Source organism: Pterocles gutturalis, unplaced genomic scaffold (assembly GCF_000699245.1).
Source record: "Pterocles gutturalis isolate BGI_N339 unplaced genomic scaffold, ASM69924v1 scaffold24215, whole genome shotgun sequence".
Taxonomy (NCBI): Eukaryota; Metazoa; Chordata; class Aves; order Pterocliformes; family Pteroclidae; genus Pterocles; species Pterocles gutturalis.
Window position 1 is genome coordinate 1 of NW_010146521.1, and position 14,092 is coordinate 14,092.

Consider the following 14,092-nt stretch of genomic DNA (forward strand, 5'->3'; position numbering starts at 1 on the left):
CGGGCAGCGAGGGGCTGCTTGAGGGGACCCCGGCGTTGGACGCCCCGTGCCCGTCCTGTCTCAGGGAGCGATCTCCCGGCGGGGAGAAACCGGTAACGGCTGGGGGGGCCGTGGGGGGCGGGGGGGGGGGGGGGGGGGGGCAATTGCTCTTCTGGGCAGAATTACAAGGAAGCGCAAGCGCTAGCAGTGATTAAAGCAGCGTCTGACCAAACCTGTCCCGAGATAGAGTTTGTCAGAGCGGGAAGTCGGCAAACACCCAGCGCCGTTCGCGCGGAGCTAGCACGGCTCTGGGGATGTCCGCATCGGGCCCGCTGCCCAGTAACGGGGCTACCGACTTCGGCGTTTGCCGCTCGCACGGGAGCTGCCTGGGCTTCGGCTTCATCTCGCGTAAGGAATCTGACCTTGAGTCGCTACCCGCTGGTCTCCGCCGCCCTCCGGAACACAAGAAAACGGAGGAAGACTCGATGCGACTTGAGGTGATCTGTGCCAAGAAACACATCTCCATCTCAACGCGCATCCTGTTTACAGCGATGTTGAAAGGAATTGTGTGTTCTTGGTCTCCTACAATGCAAGTTTCTGTTATGTTAAGCACCTGCGTAATTTGAATCCTTTTCAGGATTCCTCATCAACAGGGGAGTTTGTTTCAGTAAGAAGCAGGCCGATTCATTCCCACTGCCTCAAACATAATCCCCGGGCTATTGGACACGTTAATACTGTGGCAGCATGCCACCTGCTTCATTTATTCACTTGAGATTCAATGCTGCTTAGTCCCTGTGAAATGGGCTCTTTGTGCAACCTCCTGTGGCAATGTAAAAGGTCCCCCACAGGAATTTGTGCTATTCAGTAGAAAATACAAAAGGAAGGGTTGTAAACACTCTGATTAGTGTTGGAGCACAGAGACATTGTCTCTGCACTATATTACATAACCACGCAACTTCCAATTTACCTCCTCTCCTGCAGAAGAAACAGCTTAACAGCAAGCGCTTAGTTGTGTATTTAACTTAACATCACGGCTAATGGTGTTTTTTTGTTATACAAAGGCTGTGTTGTTTCTGGCAAAAGAAGAGAGAAAGGTTACTTCAGTAACATCCCGTAGTAATTTGAGACGATTGCCTGTGAGGATCTCCACTTGAAGTGACGGTTGCCAGAGGCTCTTGCTTGGAAGAATAAGTATTATCAGAGGCTGTTGCCAACACAAGTTCATGCACAATGGGCCCATCAGCTAATGAACCCAGAATGAATCTTCTCCCATTTTCTGAATAAGACAAACAAGTGATTGTGTGCAGTGCTGACTATACCAATTTACTGCCATGTGAAATGCATTTGGATGACTTCTGACTTAAAAAACTCATTGTGGTCTGAGGCCTACTTAGACTGAGGCACTTTCTTAAACATTCACTTGTAAATTCTTACTGCTTTAACAACAAAGTCAAGCAAAGATTCCGAGGTGGCAAGGTCTCTCCTTTGAAATTCAGTTTGCTGATGTACCTGAGCCTCATAAATATAATAAAGTAATAATGGAAGGGAGCTTTAGAAAGCAATTTGTTGGAAAAAAAGGGGAAAAAGGCAAAACTGTATTAATGACTTAATTCCTTCCCATTCCCTGTCAGTTATACTACTACTTCAACAAAACCAGTACTGGGGGTGAGTTTGTCTTGGAGAGATGGGTGTCTACATGGGCTGTACTATTCTAGGATAGCTTTAGATACACTACATAAGTCTCATTAGCAGTAAAGGAATACACAGCAGTCACAAAGATGTGTAGTTTATGAAAGAAACTGGTTGGCCACATACAGAAACACAGGTGCAAAACAATGAGAACCTGAATATAAAAAGGAAAGGCTAGAAGAAGCAGATTAGTTAATGCCTTTGGGGGAAAACATATGTTATTTGTAAGAAGTACCACACAGCAGAAGAGAGCCAGAAGAGCTGTATAACACTGAACTCCGCCTATACAACTCCGGTAAGCACTATGGAGTCACACCATTCTAAGAAGAAAGAAGTAAAGTTCTTTCTAAAGTAAAAATTCCAAGAAAGAAAGAAGAAAATTTGAAAGTACTTAAGCAATTAAGAAGATACAAGAAAACTTGTCTTGTAAGATTTTGGCAGCCTTACATCTTAAATTTGTCTGAAAGACTTGCTTTGTTCCTTGCAATGCTTTCTATCCAATTATGTTTTGCTATGCGAGTAGCACAAAGTTTAATGATGTACTGCTTGGTGAAAGAGGTCATGCCAAGAGCATGTGGCACATCTTGGTAAAGCTTCTTTTGCAAAACCCAACAGACATTGTGATCAGCAATATGTTACATTATGGGATCAACGCTCCTCTCCATGAGCAGGAAGGAATGCAATGGCACAGTGGCAGGTGGGGGAACCTCAATACGGTACCCAGAGAAACGAGCCCCTCCCAGGGCTGTCCCATGACAGCCGTGACTGTGAGTTACGGGGGTTACTGCCTACCGGACAGTCCCCTCCTGGGATGTAAAGGAAGAGCAGTTTGGGATGGCACAAGACCTATTACAGAATTTGTAGCAGAAGGACCAAAGGCAGAGAAAGGAAGGGATCAAGGTTGCTTGGGGAGGGACAAAGAGGGAGAAAACGAGGGATAAGATTATAAAAGGGACTGGCCAGCTGTAAACAGGTTGGTGGTCAGTACACTTGTCTGGCCATGCCCTGCAGGTACCTCATCACCACGGTCTCTCCTGTCTTCTCATTAAACTCTTCTGCTGGGTGAGGGGGTCTCTCTGCTGTGTGCATGGAGGTGTGCCAGCCACTGGAGAGGGGACCACGAGTCACAGGGGCCTGACTTTCTTGGGTGCCTGTGGCTGGAGAGACCGGAGCATGTGCGTATTGTGTGGGACTGTTCATCAGTGTGCAGTCGCCAGCAAACGTCAAGCCAGACCAGCCAGCCAGCAGGATGGGAGGCTTGGGAGATAGGTATCAAAGTAGCCATAATTTTGGGATGGATACTGGGGAGACCATAGACACATTATTAGAGATACAAGCAGGTGTTCTTACATTCATTTTTAAATACTAGTTGTGAAATACATTGAATGTACTAAAAGCAAGCCAGGAACCCTAAGAAATGCCAGGAAAGCAATGTCACGTTATGGCCTTTGTACTCACTCTCTCTGCATGGTGTCAATGCTTCTGAAATTTAGGAGCAACAAGTGCCTGTGGGGAGAAACACACAAACGAAAACCCAAACAAAAACCAAAGCAACTAAACATAAACCTTCCATACTTTTAGAGAAAGAATAACAAAAGACCTTCAACCCCTTCTCAGTCAGAACACCAACAGACTAGGCATTTGTATAATTTCTTATTCTGAAAATTTCCTTTTTTGCTTCCATTTAAGTTCAGTGATCTCTCCCAAAGGACAGTGACAAAACTGTCTGATGCTTTACCTGGAGAAGATGCATAGCTAGAAAAGCTTTTAAAACCTGTTCTTAAGTATTCTAAAGCACTTGCTTAGGTGATGGTTTGCTGGTATCCAGACATGGATGAAATAAAAGCCCCCAAAATTATTTTTCTTGCTAAATGAGTATGACTAAATAAACAAATTTCCAAAATGGTTAGATTTGTCAGAAAGAACATTTTGAGTATTGATAAAGTTCTATTTTATTAATTTATGTAAAGAAAAAAAACCTCAAAACTACAATTTTAGTTTTGGAAAAAAACTGCTGAAGAGTTAATTCTCTGTATTATTCCATCCGTATACATCAGTAACTTTTATAGTATGCTTCCTGGTAACATTTCCCTGAGAAAATCTTGAGAAAGAAAACACAAGAACGAGTATTGTCTTTTTATTAAAATACTTCTTAGAACACTCATCGTAATAAAATACATTGGATATTGCTGTAGGACATTTGCATGCACACAATGCTTACAGCAAACTCAAGACAGCATCAGGAATTACAAAAAATAAGGCAAGCCCCAGAAAGTGTGCATCCTTGGTACCTACTCTCAGGCCATTATACAGACAACTGTGTTTACATTTTTATGCCGTTCACCACAGTGTTTCCTGGACATCTGTTGGGCCAGTCCCCCCGTCTGCCCCGCTCCCCAACCTTGACCTGACAGTGAAATCCTGACGATGTAAATGGAGACGGTGTCACAGATCCATGGGGCAGCAGGTGCCTGACCAGAAACATCAGCCCTGTTTTTCCCTCAAGAAGATTCTGAATTACCATAATGTTTCCAATAATTTAACATTGTAAGAATCTGAAGCATGCTAATAACCTGAAGCAGTGCTTACTGGGTGTCTCCCATCTTAGTCAAGAACGACGATGCATCACCCTCCAGCTAGAAACAGTCACAGCTACTCTAACATATTCGTTCTCTCCTTTCGTTTTAAGAAACTCAAGCAGAAGAAAAGATAATGGGAATTGTCACAGAAAGAACAACTGCTTCATGATAAGCTAAGTTTTTCTATTCACATCCTGGTTTTTTTATAACTTAATTAAAAGTTTGAAGTATGAAGGTATTCCATTATCCACTAGTTCAAAACAATAAACATTCACCTTTCAAGTTCTTCTTTTAGCTGAAAGAGACTGAAGAAATTAACATTATTTCACAAGAGTAGATTTTTTTATTATTATTATTTAATCTTATTGAGAGAACTGTGTCATGAGAAAAAATGAAAAAACTATTCATGCAAACTTTTCAACAAAATAAATTTAAAATGACTGCTTTCATTTGTACACGGTACAGATACACAGGTGTGACTAGAAAACAGTTTAATCCTCTAGACTGAGGTTAGTGAAACATGAATAGTCAAATTCTTTTTTTGTGTGTGCATACGCATATATGCATTAAAAAAAAAAGATCAAGGAGTTAAAACCCACATCTTTATAAATACCAAAAGGTGATCATTAACACTTTATTCTTGTACTTAGTACCATTATCAATGGAGATGTAACTGGGTCATAGTAACTACTATGTAACTGTTAACATATTAAAACTCTTCCTTAGAAAAATGGACAATGTTCTAAACTCTGAACATCCTAATTTTGCCTTTGTGGACACATCTTCCCTTCTTTGGTGACAACATTTCATGGGGGAAAAAAAAAGAATTATGAATATTCACAGCAAACTACTAAATTGGAACATGCCTGATGCCAACTGCTCAACTGGTAACCCTGTACCACTTGCTAGTTCATGTTGCTTCATTCTTCTTTATTAATTTAGCCATTAAATCCATAATAACCTTTCATGTTTCTTTTACTGAACTGAACGTTCAGGGAGTAAGCAACCCTAGAGAACAGTGCAAAAGGAGGGAGATGCAACTGCACTTAACAGCTTTATTTTGATATCTAAGAGAAGACTGAAAAGATTTTTTTTTTTAATATATAAATTACACAACACAGGCCCCAACGTACTTATGAGTGCAGGGCAAATGAAACTTGGAAGAAAAGTGTCCCATACATAGTGTTTTGTTGGGCAGCCCTTCTAAGAAGTTAGGATTTTATCCATGACAGCCCATGAATTGAACTTGAAGAGAAAGCATGAATTTTTCCTTTTCCCCAAATACCATTTTCACAATAGAAGGCTAAACTCAAAAACTGGAAGGTAATAAAGTAAAAAAAACAAAAAACAAAAAACCAAACAAACAAAAAAAAAACACCCCAAAAAAACAAAACAAGAAACTAAAACAAAAAAAGCAGCTCCTAAAGAACAACCACCCCCCCCCTCCAACCTATCAGCCATTTAGTTATTTGTTGAACTTAGATGATGGGAATCTCATTACATATTCTTAAGGTTTCCCTACTCTAAACTACTACATATAGTACTACATTTTGATAAACCAGTATAGTCAATGCTTTCAAATGAAAGGAAAACAGGCAAGGATGAGCACGGCTGTACCATTCGAGCAGAAATAAAGAAAAATAAACTTAAAACATAGTGTTGAAACTTCTACTAGTTAGCCTTGCTTACATGAATTTAAAAAAACAAAACAAAAGTTTTCAGATTTTATACATCTTTTTTCAATCAGATACATTTAATTGCAACCAGTAGGCACTCTACCAAAACACAGTATTTGCAATCTTCATCTCTTTAACTGAGAGAGATTACTTTGGCCTCAGTATTGCTATATTACAATTTTCCTGCTTCAAAACATGCAGTTCATACATTTTACAGTTTTACTGCCATAATCGATGCATTCTGGCCCAATACACTCACAGCAGGCGTTGTGAAACCATCGGTATTTGGATGCTCCCATGGACTCGCAAGAGATCTTGCACTGATGTATTGACATGCAGTCATCAAAATACACCACAGTACACATGTGTTCTAAACCAAAAGGGGGAAAAATTTTGGTTTAAAAGGTCTTAAAATATTTTTAAAGGTTAGTTAAAAATTAATTAAATGTGCAGCTTTTGAAGTAGGATTGCAAATCATCATGACAATGAGGCATAAAGAAAAAACAGGTGATAGTGAAAGCAGAGAGAGGAGACAGACCCAAGGTGTGATCTATCAAGTTCCAAGTTTTCAGGATCTACAACTCAACCTGTTGTCTGCTCTCCCGCTGGATTAATTTATTTCTATAGTCACAGGCAAGAATGTTTTTGTTGCGTTTTTTTTTTTTGTTTGTTTCCCACCGTTATCAGGGATACCTTTTAAAGTGTAAGGATGGGCTCTACCAAAATAAAAGGCAAGCATGTGTCCTCTGAAGACAATACCTTTATCACCAAGATATCACTTTCACAGTTGCCAGCAGTTACTATATGCTATCATTAAAAAGATCAGTTTTAGAGAAGTTATTTAAAAAAAACACCAAAACCCACTAATTTAAGTGTAAACATTTCCTCCCTCCACACCTCAACAATATTCTTAAACTGCATTAAATCACAGAGGTAGAGAATCCCATTTTCCTCAACTTGAAACTGCACACTTTTTTCTTCTTTTTATAGCAACAACACCAGCTTTACTACTAAGATTAAGAGACCCCATTTTGACTAAGCGTCAACTTTATTCTTTTAACATCTGTGCAGTTTCTTGAAACGCCATGAAGTTTGGTGCTGCAACCTCAAACTGGAGCTGAAGCATTCACAACTATAAAACAAAAGCATCCCTACCCAGTCTACCTACAGTTCTCCAAGCTGACAGATTCTACCAACTTTCTTCTGCGCCGACCAGGTGATTCCACCGTAACTTTGTACATCCTCCAAAGGATTTTGATTGCATCACATTTACCCCTAACAAAACTGAGCAAACTTTGGGGAAAGCACAACCAAAAGCTGTCTGCAAACATGAATGTCTCACTTGTACTCATCAGACAGATTTGTGAGTGGGAGATGTCAAGGGGCTTTCTAGCCCATTACTGCTTATAGCACATGGATCCAGGAGAAACATACTGACCTACGTTCCAACGTGGATTAGAAAAATGTAATCCAAATGTAATTGGGAAGTCAAGACAATGGGTTTTTTTTTTTATTATTATGGAGATATGGAGAAGTAACCAAAGGACACTTGGAGAAGTGTAGCATTTATTCTGTCTCTTATCTGTGATTAAGTCTTGAAAGGCTGAAGTGCACCAGAACCTCCCTTTAAAAATATTGATGCCCCATAGAGTAGCAACCTCAGTAGTATGCATATCTCATGGCAAGCTCCTAAGGTGAGGTCCAAAGGTGATTTGAGGCCAGCAAGGATCTCCATCATCCTACAAGCCATCAGATCTATGCAGTCAGTTTCCCCAGAAGCAACAATAGATGATCTCTGTGGACATGTGGCAAGGGACAGCACAACACAGAGGAGAGTACAATGTACTTGCCAGCTTTTCTGTGGATGTGTCCTCCTCCTTGGCATCTGGAAATCCTGCCTACCCTTTTACGAATTATCATTTGTCGAAACATATATGAGGGAACCCTGATCACTAACAAACTATTTTACTGCTACCTAAACAGCTGCAAGAGGGTCACAGGTCATGCTGCCAGCCTACTGAAAGCAAGAGAGCATTAACTTCCTTGTTCAGGCTCTGAACTGATGTATGCTTCTTGCACACACCATATACAGTGCAACAGGCAATAAGGATCTTGGGGAGGAAGTGCAGACCCACAGCTGAAGCAGTTTTCTGCTCCCAGCAAAGCTGTGCTGTGAGGAAGGCTGCAGTTGTCCAAGAAATTTTAGAGTACCTGAAGTACTCCTGGGAATGTCAACAAAATACACTGTGGCTATGTGAGTCCTGTTGCATTCTTGGCACTTTTACTTCCATGACCCTTTATAGTAAAGCCTGAGGCACAGCAACCAGAGGAAGAGTCCTCAGAGAACAAAACCTCTGCCTAAAACCAACCAACCTTATCTATAGCTTTAGTAATGATACTTTTTTCACAGAGGGGAGAGGAGAAGACCAAAACAGAAGCATGTGCTACAGTAGCACCAGCAAAGAGTGACCAGCCAAGAGTGACCTGAAGTGCTCAGCCAAAGCTGAAAAGCAGTAGGGAGACGCAGCCACCACAGCCTCATAGGCAATAATCCATGTAGGTGCCATACAGAAGCGACATGGAGAACACAAAAGGAATAGACAACATTTCATCACCAGCAACAAAAACCCAAGATTTCCTGCGTCCCAAGAAGGAGCATATACCACCCATTCCCAGGTATCTGTCCCCCTCATTCTTCACAAGGGTTTTTCAGTGAAAGAGTAGGGTGTGAGAAAGTAGAGGTGAGTCTCCAGGCAGTGTTTGTCATGAGATCTAAGCACCAGTGTCCCATCAGTCATCCAGTTCAGTGCTGGTGTGCAAGTACAGGAACCTTACAAAAGCCTCTCTTAAGAAGTATTCTTACTCTTCTTACCCTCTTAATCCCAGTTCACTCCTTTTATACCTTTCTAGTAATTTTCTTGTCAACTTTGACCTTAAATGCCATAAGAAAGGTCAGTCTTAGAAGGTGTCAGCTCAAGGCCTCTGCCCCAAAACAGGCAATCCTAGCTAATCCAGAAAATTTTCTTGCTGCAAAATCAGCTTTTGAGATGCCATCTCCACCTGACAGACCTAGACTCCAGATCAGCTTGAGAGGCAAAACAAGCCATGGCTCTGTCTAGATAGTAGTGGAACAACCCTTTAAAGAAACCAGAGTCCTCTCCAAAGGTTGGCCAGAAGTGCTTGCTGCTATCACGTTGATCACTGCTTGCAACATGCAAAGGAAAGCCTACAGCAGGTCAGGAAAGCTTGTCAGGAAAGCTCTGCACACTCTGAAGTGGGTTAGCCGCTCCCAGCACTTGCAGGCTGTCTTCACACCAGAGAGTGACCAGTCCCCTCTGTGTTAGGAGACATCTATGTTCACCTCCATGTTAACCTCATCTGTATTAGTACCAGTTCAGAAGTCCTGAAGAAGCCCAGTTCATCAGCTCATGCCTGCTTGAACCTCTTGTGGAAGAAGAGCATAAATATCAATGACACTGAACTGAGAGATTGATGGCGTCTCCTGGGGGGAAGGAGGCCGGAGGATGAGCAGCACCAGGCCCATAACCCTGGCAAAACCAGATGACGGCAGTCAGGTCCTGTGAGACTAGAGACTGCTCTCATTGACCACTCTTCCCAGGATCAAAATGGGAACCAAAGCCAGACCTCAACTGTGGCAGCAACAACCAAGGACATTAATCTTGACTGACTGAAGAGTGGAGAAAAAAGTTTATTTCCACTTGCACACAAGCCAAGAGGATTAGGTCCTACACTACGAGTCCAAAAATGCTGCAAATGGGAGAAGACAGACTGTACCTGGCAAGCCAGAGCCAGCAGTAGATCTGGCTGGCTCCCAGTAGCTCTTGTAAGCAGCTGGAGAACACGCTCCATTGTGTATGCTATCAAACCATTTCTGAAGTCTCACTTACTCAGAGACTTTCCAGGTCTGAACGAGTCAGATTGGCCAGGGTGCACTTTGCTCATCACGGGACACTCCTCAGCAGCATCTGTGTGCCTGCATGGAGGCTGAATTACTGAAAGCAGGAGAGTTCCTCGCCTCAAGCATTAAATCTCTCTTTATAGGCTGCAGAAACAGTGTTACACAGGGGAAAAAAATACATACCTACAGGCTCAGTGGGGATCTGAAAGAGTATTTAAATTGTTTCACAAACATAATTACATAGTCATCACTTGGCTCCCTCAGTGTAGATGAAAAGGATGTCACTTGGAGCAGTAGCAGCTCTTTCATTCGCATTTTGACAATTTTCACACAGTAAGGACTACAGACTACAGGTGCAGAGAGGGCGAAGGATGCAGCAGCATTCTTTTTTTTCCAGAACATCAGCTTCTCATCTTTTTTTCCACCCAATTCATACTCAACAAAGGTTGTGTAGGAGAAACAACAATCAAGTCTAAATTCAAAGTGACCAGAAGAAATGGACTCACATTTCTGTCAGGCTTTGCTATGATACAGTCTGTGTTGCAAGTATTGGTGCACTACAGAGGAATTTAGCAACTTGGAGAAGATGAAACAATTCAGTTCTTGTAAGTTAAGGAAAACGCCTATCTACAAGATGAAAAAACTTTCCCAGTTAATGACAATTCCCTGTACGACACCTTTGAAGTTAAAGGTGCTACGTAAGTTCAGTTGTCTGATGGTCTGTTTATCAGTAGTTCTAAAAGTACTTTAAAAGGTAACTGACAATTCAGCAGCCATACCATTTTATGCCCATTAGAACTTATAAAAAGAAACATTAAAAAAAAAATCTTCCTAGAGTACCTACAGAGAGGTAGATGCCACTTTACTGGATTTCTAGCTCTTGTCTAGCTGACTGGCACTGCAGGGGAGCAGAAGCAGAAGAGCGGATGCTATCCCCTGTGTCACCAAGCACTGTAAATCAGAAACCCTTAACTAAGAACACAGGTTTTGTTTCATCAGTTGCCAAAAGATTATCTAGTTCCCTTCTCTCTCTCGCCAACATCCTGTCATCATCTGAAACAATTAAGCTTATTTAAACATGTGAACTTGCAGTTCAGAGCTCTGAGGGTATCAGCTAAAAGTAAAGCAAAAAGAATAAAGTATAAAAGTAGCTCTAGATTAATAATCTTCACAATCCTCTCTGAAGTAGCAGCTCAAATACCAGAAACTAATGATACAAAGAACTGCAGCAGCTCCAGCAGCGCACGCATACTTTGGCAGCTAGAATGTTAAAAGTCAATTCACAGGAGGAAAGGGAAGGCACTCATTAAGATAATAATGGGGAAGTTCAAGGTCTGGCGGCTGGGCTCCCAGTAGGCTGGGGCGAGAAAGGAATGCTTTATATCCCACCGCACCCCACCTCCTCCCGGATCTACAGCCGCCCTCCCGGGGCCGGTGGCTTCACGCCACTCAGGCAGAAAGCTCCGAGTTCCTGTGGCTGGTGCTGCTTTTCCTGGCACTCACCCAGAACTGCATCAAGCAAGTCTGGCACTCTGGTCCAGCTTAATGGTGATCCCTGCGTGAATGCGTGTCGAAATTAAAATCAGAACTGTGTTACATGGTGTGACACAGAGTATTTATAGGCAAAGCCTTTCCAAATTTTGTAACGTATTGCAGAATACAGCACAGAGACTACTTTTCCCTTACCAAAATCTACCTCTCCTTAGCCCCCTTCCTTTTACAGGCAACGAAAGAAATAGGCTGCTGCCAGCAGACCATGTTGGAGTGAAGCATGCAAGGAGCCACAGAAGTACCACAAAACGGAGGAGGCACAGTGGTGTAAAGAAACCATAAAGCATCTGTGCTCCTTCTCACAGGAATATTCTTTCAAATCCCTGACTGCTACTGTCTCGAAGACAACTGCTTAGCAAGTCACCTGAAGGACATCTTCATTTGCAAGATCTGCCCTTAAGCCTAGCAGCATGTTTGAGCAGAAGGAAAGGGTAAAGAGATGAGGGTCTCCAGCTTCTTCCACTGCAGGCTAAGCTTATATTTACTGCAACTGAGCACACACACAGACACACGCACAGACCCACCCTCTACTACAGTGGTTCTTCTAACACATGCTAGCTTGTTAAATCACAGTGACTTGATTGTGACTGAACTTAGCATGGGCAGAACCCATCAGACTCCAGCAACTTCCTGAGCTCCCTCTGTGCATGTGCTCACAAGGCTCTTTAGCCCTTGACCTACTACCCCCTCCACCTTTTGGTTACTGCTTCCCCAATGAACTCATCAAAAAAAGTATTGAAAAAAATGCCATCCCATGGCTCACACAACATTCACCACAAGAGGTGCAATTCCCCAGTTGTCCTTGCTTCCACTATGATAAACATCAACTGACTGAGGCCAGCAGCCAACTTTTCTTTACACCTTCTGTTCTCAATGCTCAAATCATCCCATGTTTTTATAAGCAAACTTTAATATGACTTCTTAAAGAGCAGAGCGCTATCAAAGTTATCTGCATTGTGACAAAGAAAAGAGAGACTCCTCAACAGGCTTACATATTTAGATACTTCAAGTATAGGATGTTGAAAGCCATCTTCTACCTTTCCCAATTCTTCACTGATCACTGAGATGGATGAGGCCCAGCTAGTGCTTACAAGAACAGCTCTGACATTTATTTCTGTTCCAAGTGTCTACTGAAGCCTGAAAACCAGTGGCATTTGGTAATTTCCAAATATAAGTGTTGTTTTCGTGCCATTACCATTCCAGTGAAAGCTCTCTCAACCTAATCTTTTATACGTTCTTACTAAATGAAATGAAGGAGACTTTTGACTAAGAAAAAAATTGCAGTGTTATGTATTTAGAATCACAGAAAGGTTGAAAAAGACCTTTAAGATCATTGAGTCCAACCATAAACCTAACACTGTCAAGTCCACCGCTAAACCACATCCCTAAGTGCCATAGTACACCTCTTTTAAATACCTCCAGGGATGGTGACTCAGCCACTTCCCTGGGCAACCTGTTCCACTGCTTGACAACCCTTTCAGTGAAGCCATTTTTCCTAATATCCAGTCTAAACCTCCCCAGTGCAACTTGAGGCCGTTTCCTCTCATCCTATCATGTGTTACTTGGGAAAAAGAGACTGACACCCACCTCACTACAATCTCCTTTCAGGTAGTTGTAGAGAGCAATAAGGTCTCCCCTCAGTCTCCTTTTCTCCAGACTAAGCAACCCCAGTTCCCTCAGCTCCTCATAAGACTTGTTTTCCAGACCTTTCACCAGCTTCATCACTCTTCTTTATGCGCTCCAGCACCTCAACATCTTTCTTGTAGTGAGGGGCCCAAAACTGAGGTGCGGCCTTACCGGTGCCAACTATAGGGAGACGACCACTTCCCTAGTCCTGCTGTATTGGCGGTTTTGTTTTCTTTTTTTTTTTGTCTGTGTTGGTAAACTCAAAATTCCTCCATACCCCTGAGATGCAATTCAAATTCCAAGTTTAATCCAAAACTAACATTAGCCCATCCTGTTGGTATAGTAGCAAAGGACTGTCAGCAAACAGCCATCTGGGCTGCAGTACCTAAGTACAGTGGGATATATTCAAGATTGTTCCACGCACAATTTTTTTTTCCAAGTATAATTTACATCTTTAAATACCATAGTGTTTGCACACAGGGCTTTTTGTGGCTTGCCATTTAACATGGCTTTCTGTATCATTCTCATAATGGCGAGCAAGTGTTTTAATAACATCAAAGACATATGAATGAGATGCTTTCTGACCATCTGGTTTCCCAGTTCTGGAATTAATTTATTTTTCTAACGTGCTTTAACCAAAGGAAATTAGAAAAGCTGCCATTATGGTCCCATTTAATCAACAGCAGTCCTACTCAGAAACATAACTAGGTCAAAGGTTCACAATGGTATGGAAAAGGAGCATGTCCATTAATTAGGGTATCTTTAATTGATAAAGATAATAACAGAGCCATCACAACAGGAACATATGGGGTTACTAATATTTAAAGTGTGTGTTGGGAAGGAAGCAAAGCATTAATTACACTAATAAAACAAATCAGATGCTCTTTTTTCCCTGTTAAGCAGCAATTTCACTGTGAACTGTTTATGAGATTCTTTCAAGTCTGATGTAATGATGTGCAGGGAAAAGTATTCCAGGTTTGGTACGGAAACCAAGAAGCACAGTATTTTTCTTATACCACTGTTGTCACTACCTCAAACTTCTCATATTCCCCCCCCCCCCCCCCAAAAAAATA

At 41.9% G+C, this 14,092-nt stretch overlaps 1 protein-coding gene across 1 annotated transcript in view; it reads right to left on the bottom strand.

Moving 5' to 3' along the window:
* Positions 1 to 5,815: 5,815 nt before the first annotated feature.
* The window catches only part of TWSG1 (twisted gastrulation BMP signaling modulator 1), a 21,173-nt gene continuing 12,896 nt past the window's right edge, over positions 5,816 to 14,092 (bottom strand). Inside the window, exon 4 of the mRNA XM_010085778.1 lies at positions 5,816 to 6,293. Coding sequence (XP_010084080.1) covers positions 6,112 to 6,293 — 182 coding nt within the window. The 3' untranslated portion in view covers positions 5,816 to 6,111. The remainder of the gene's footprint in view (positions 6,294 to 14,092) is intronic.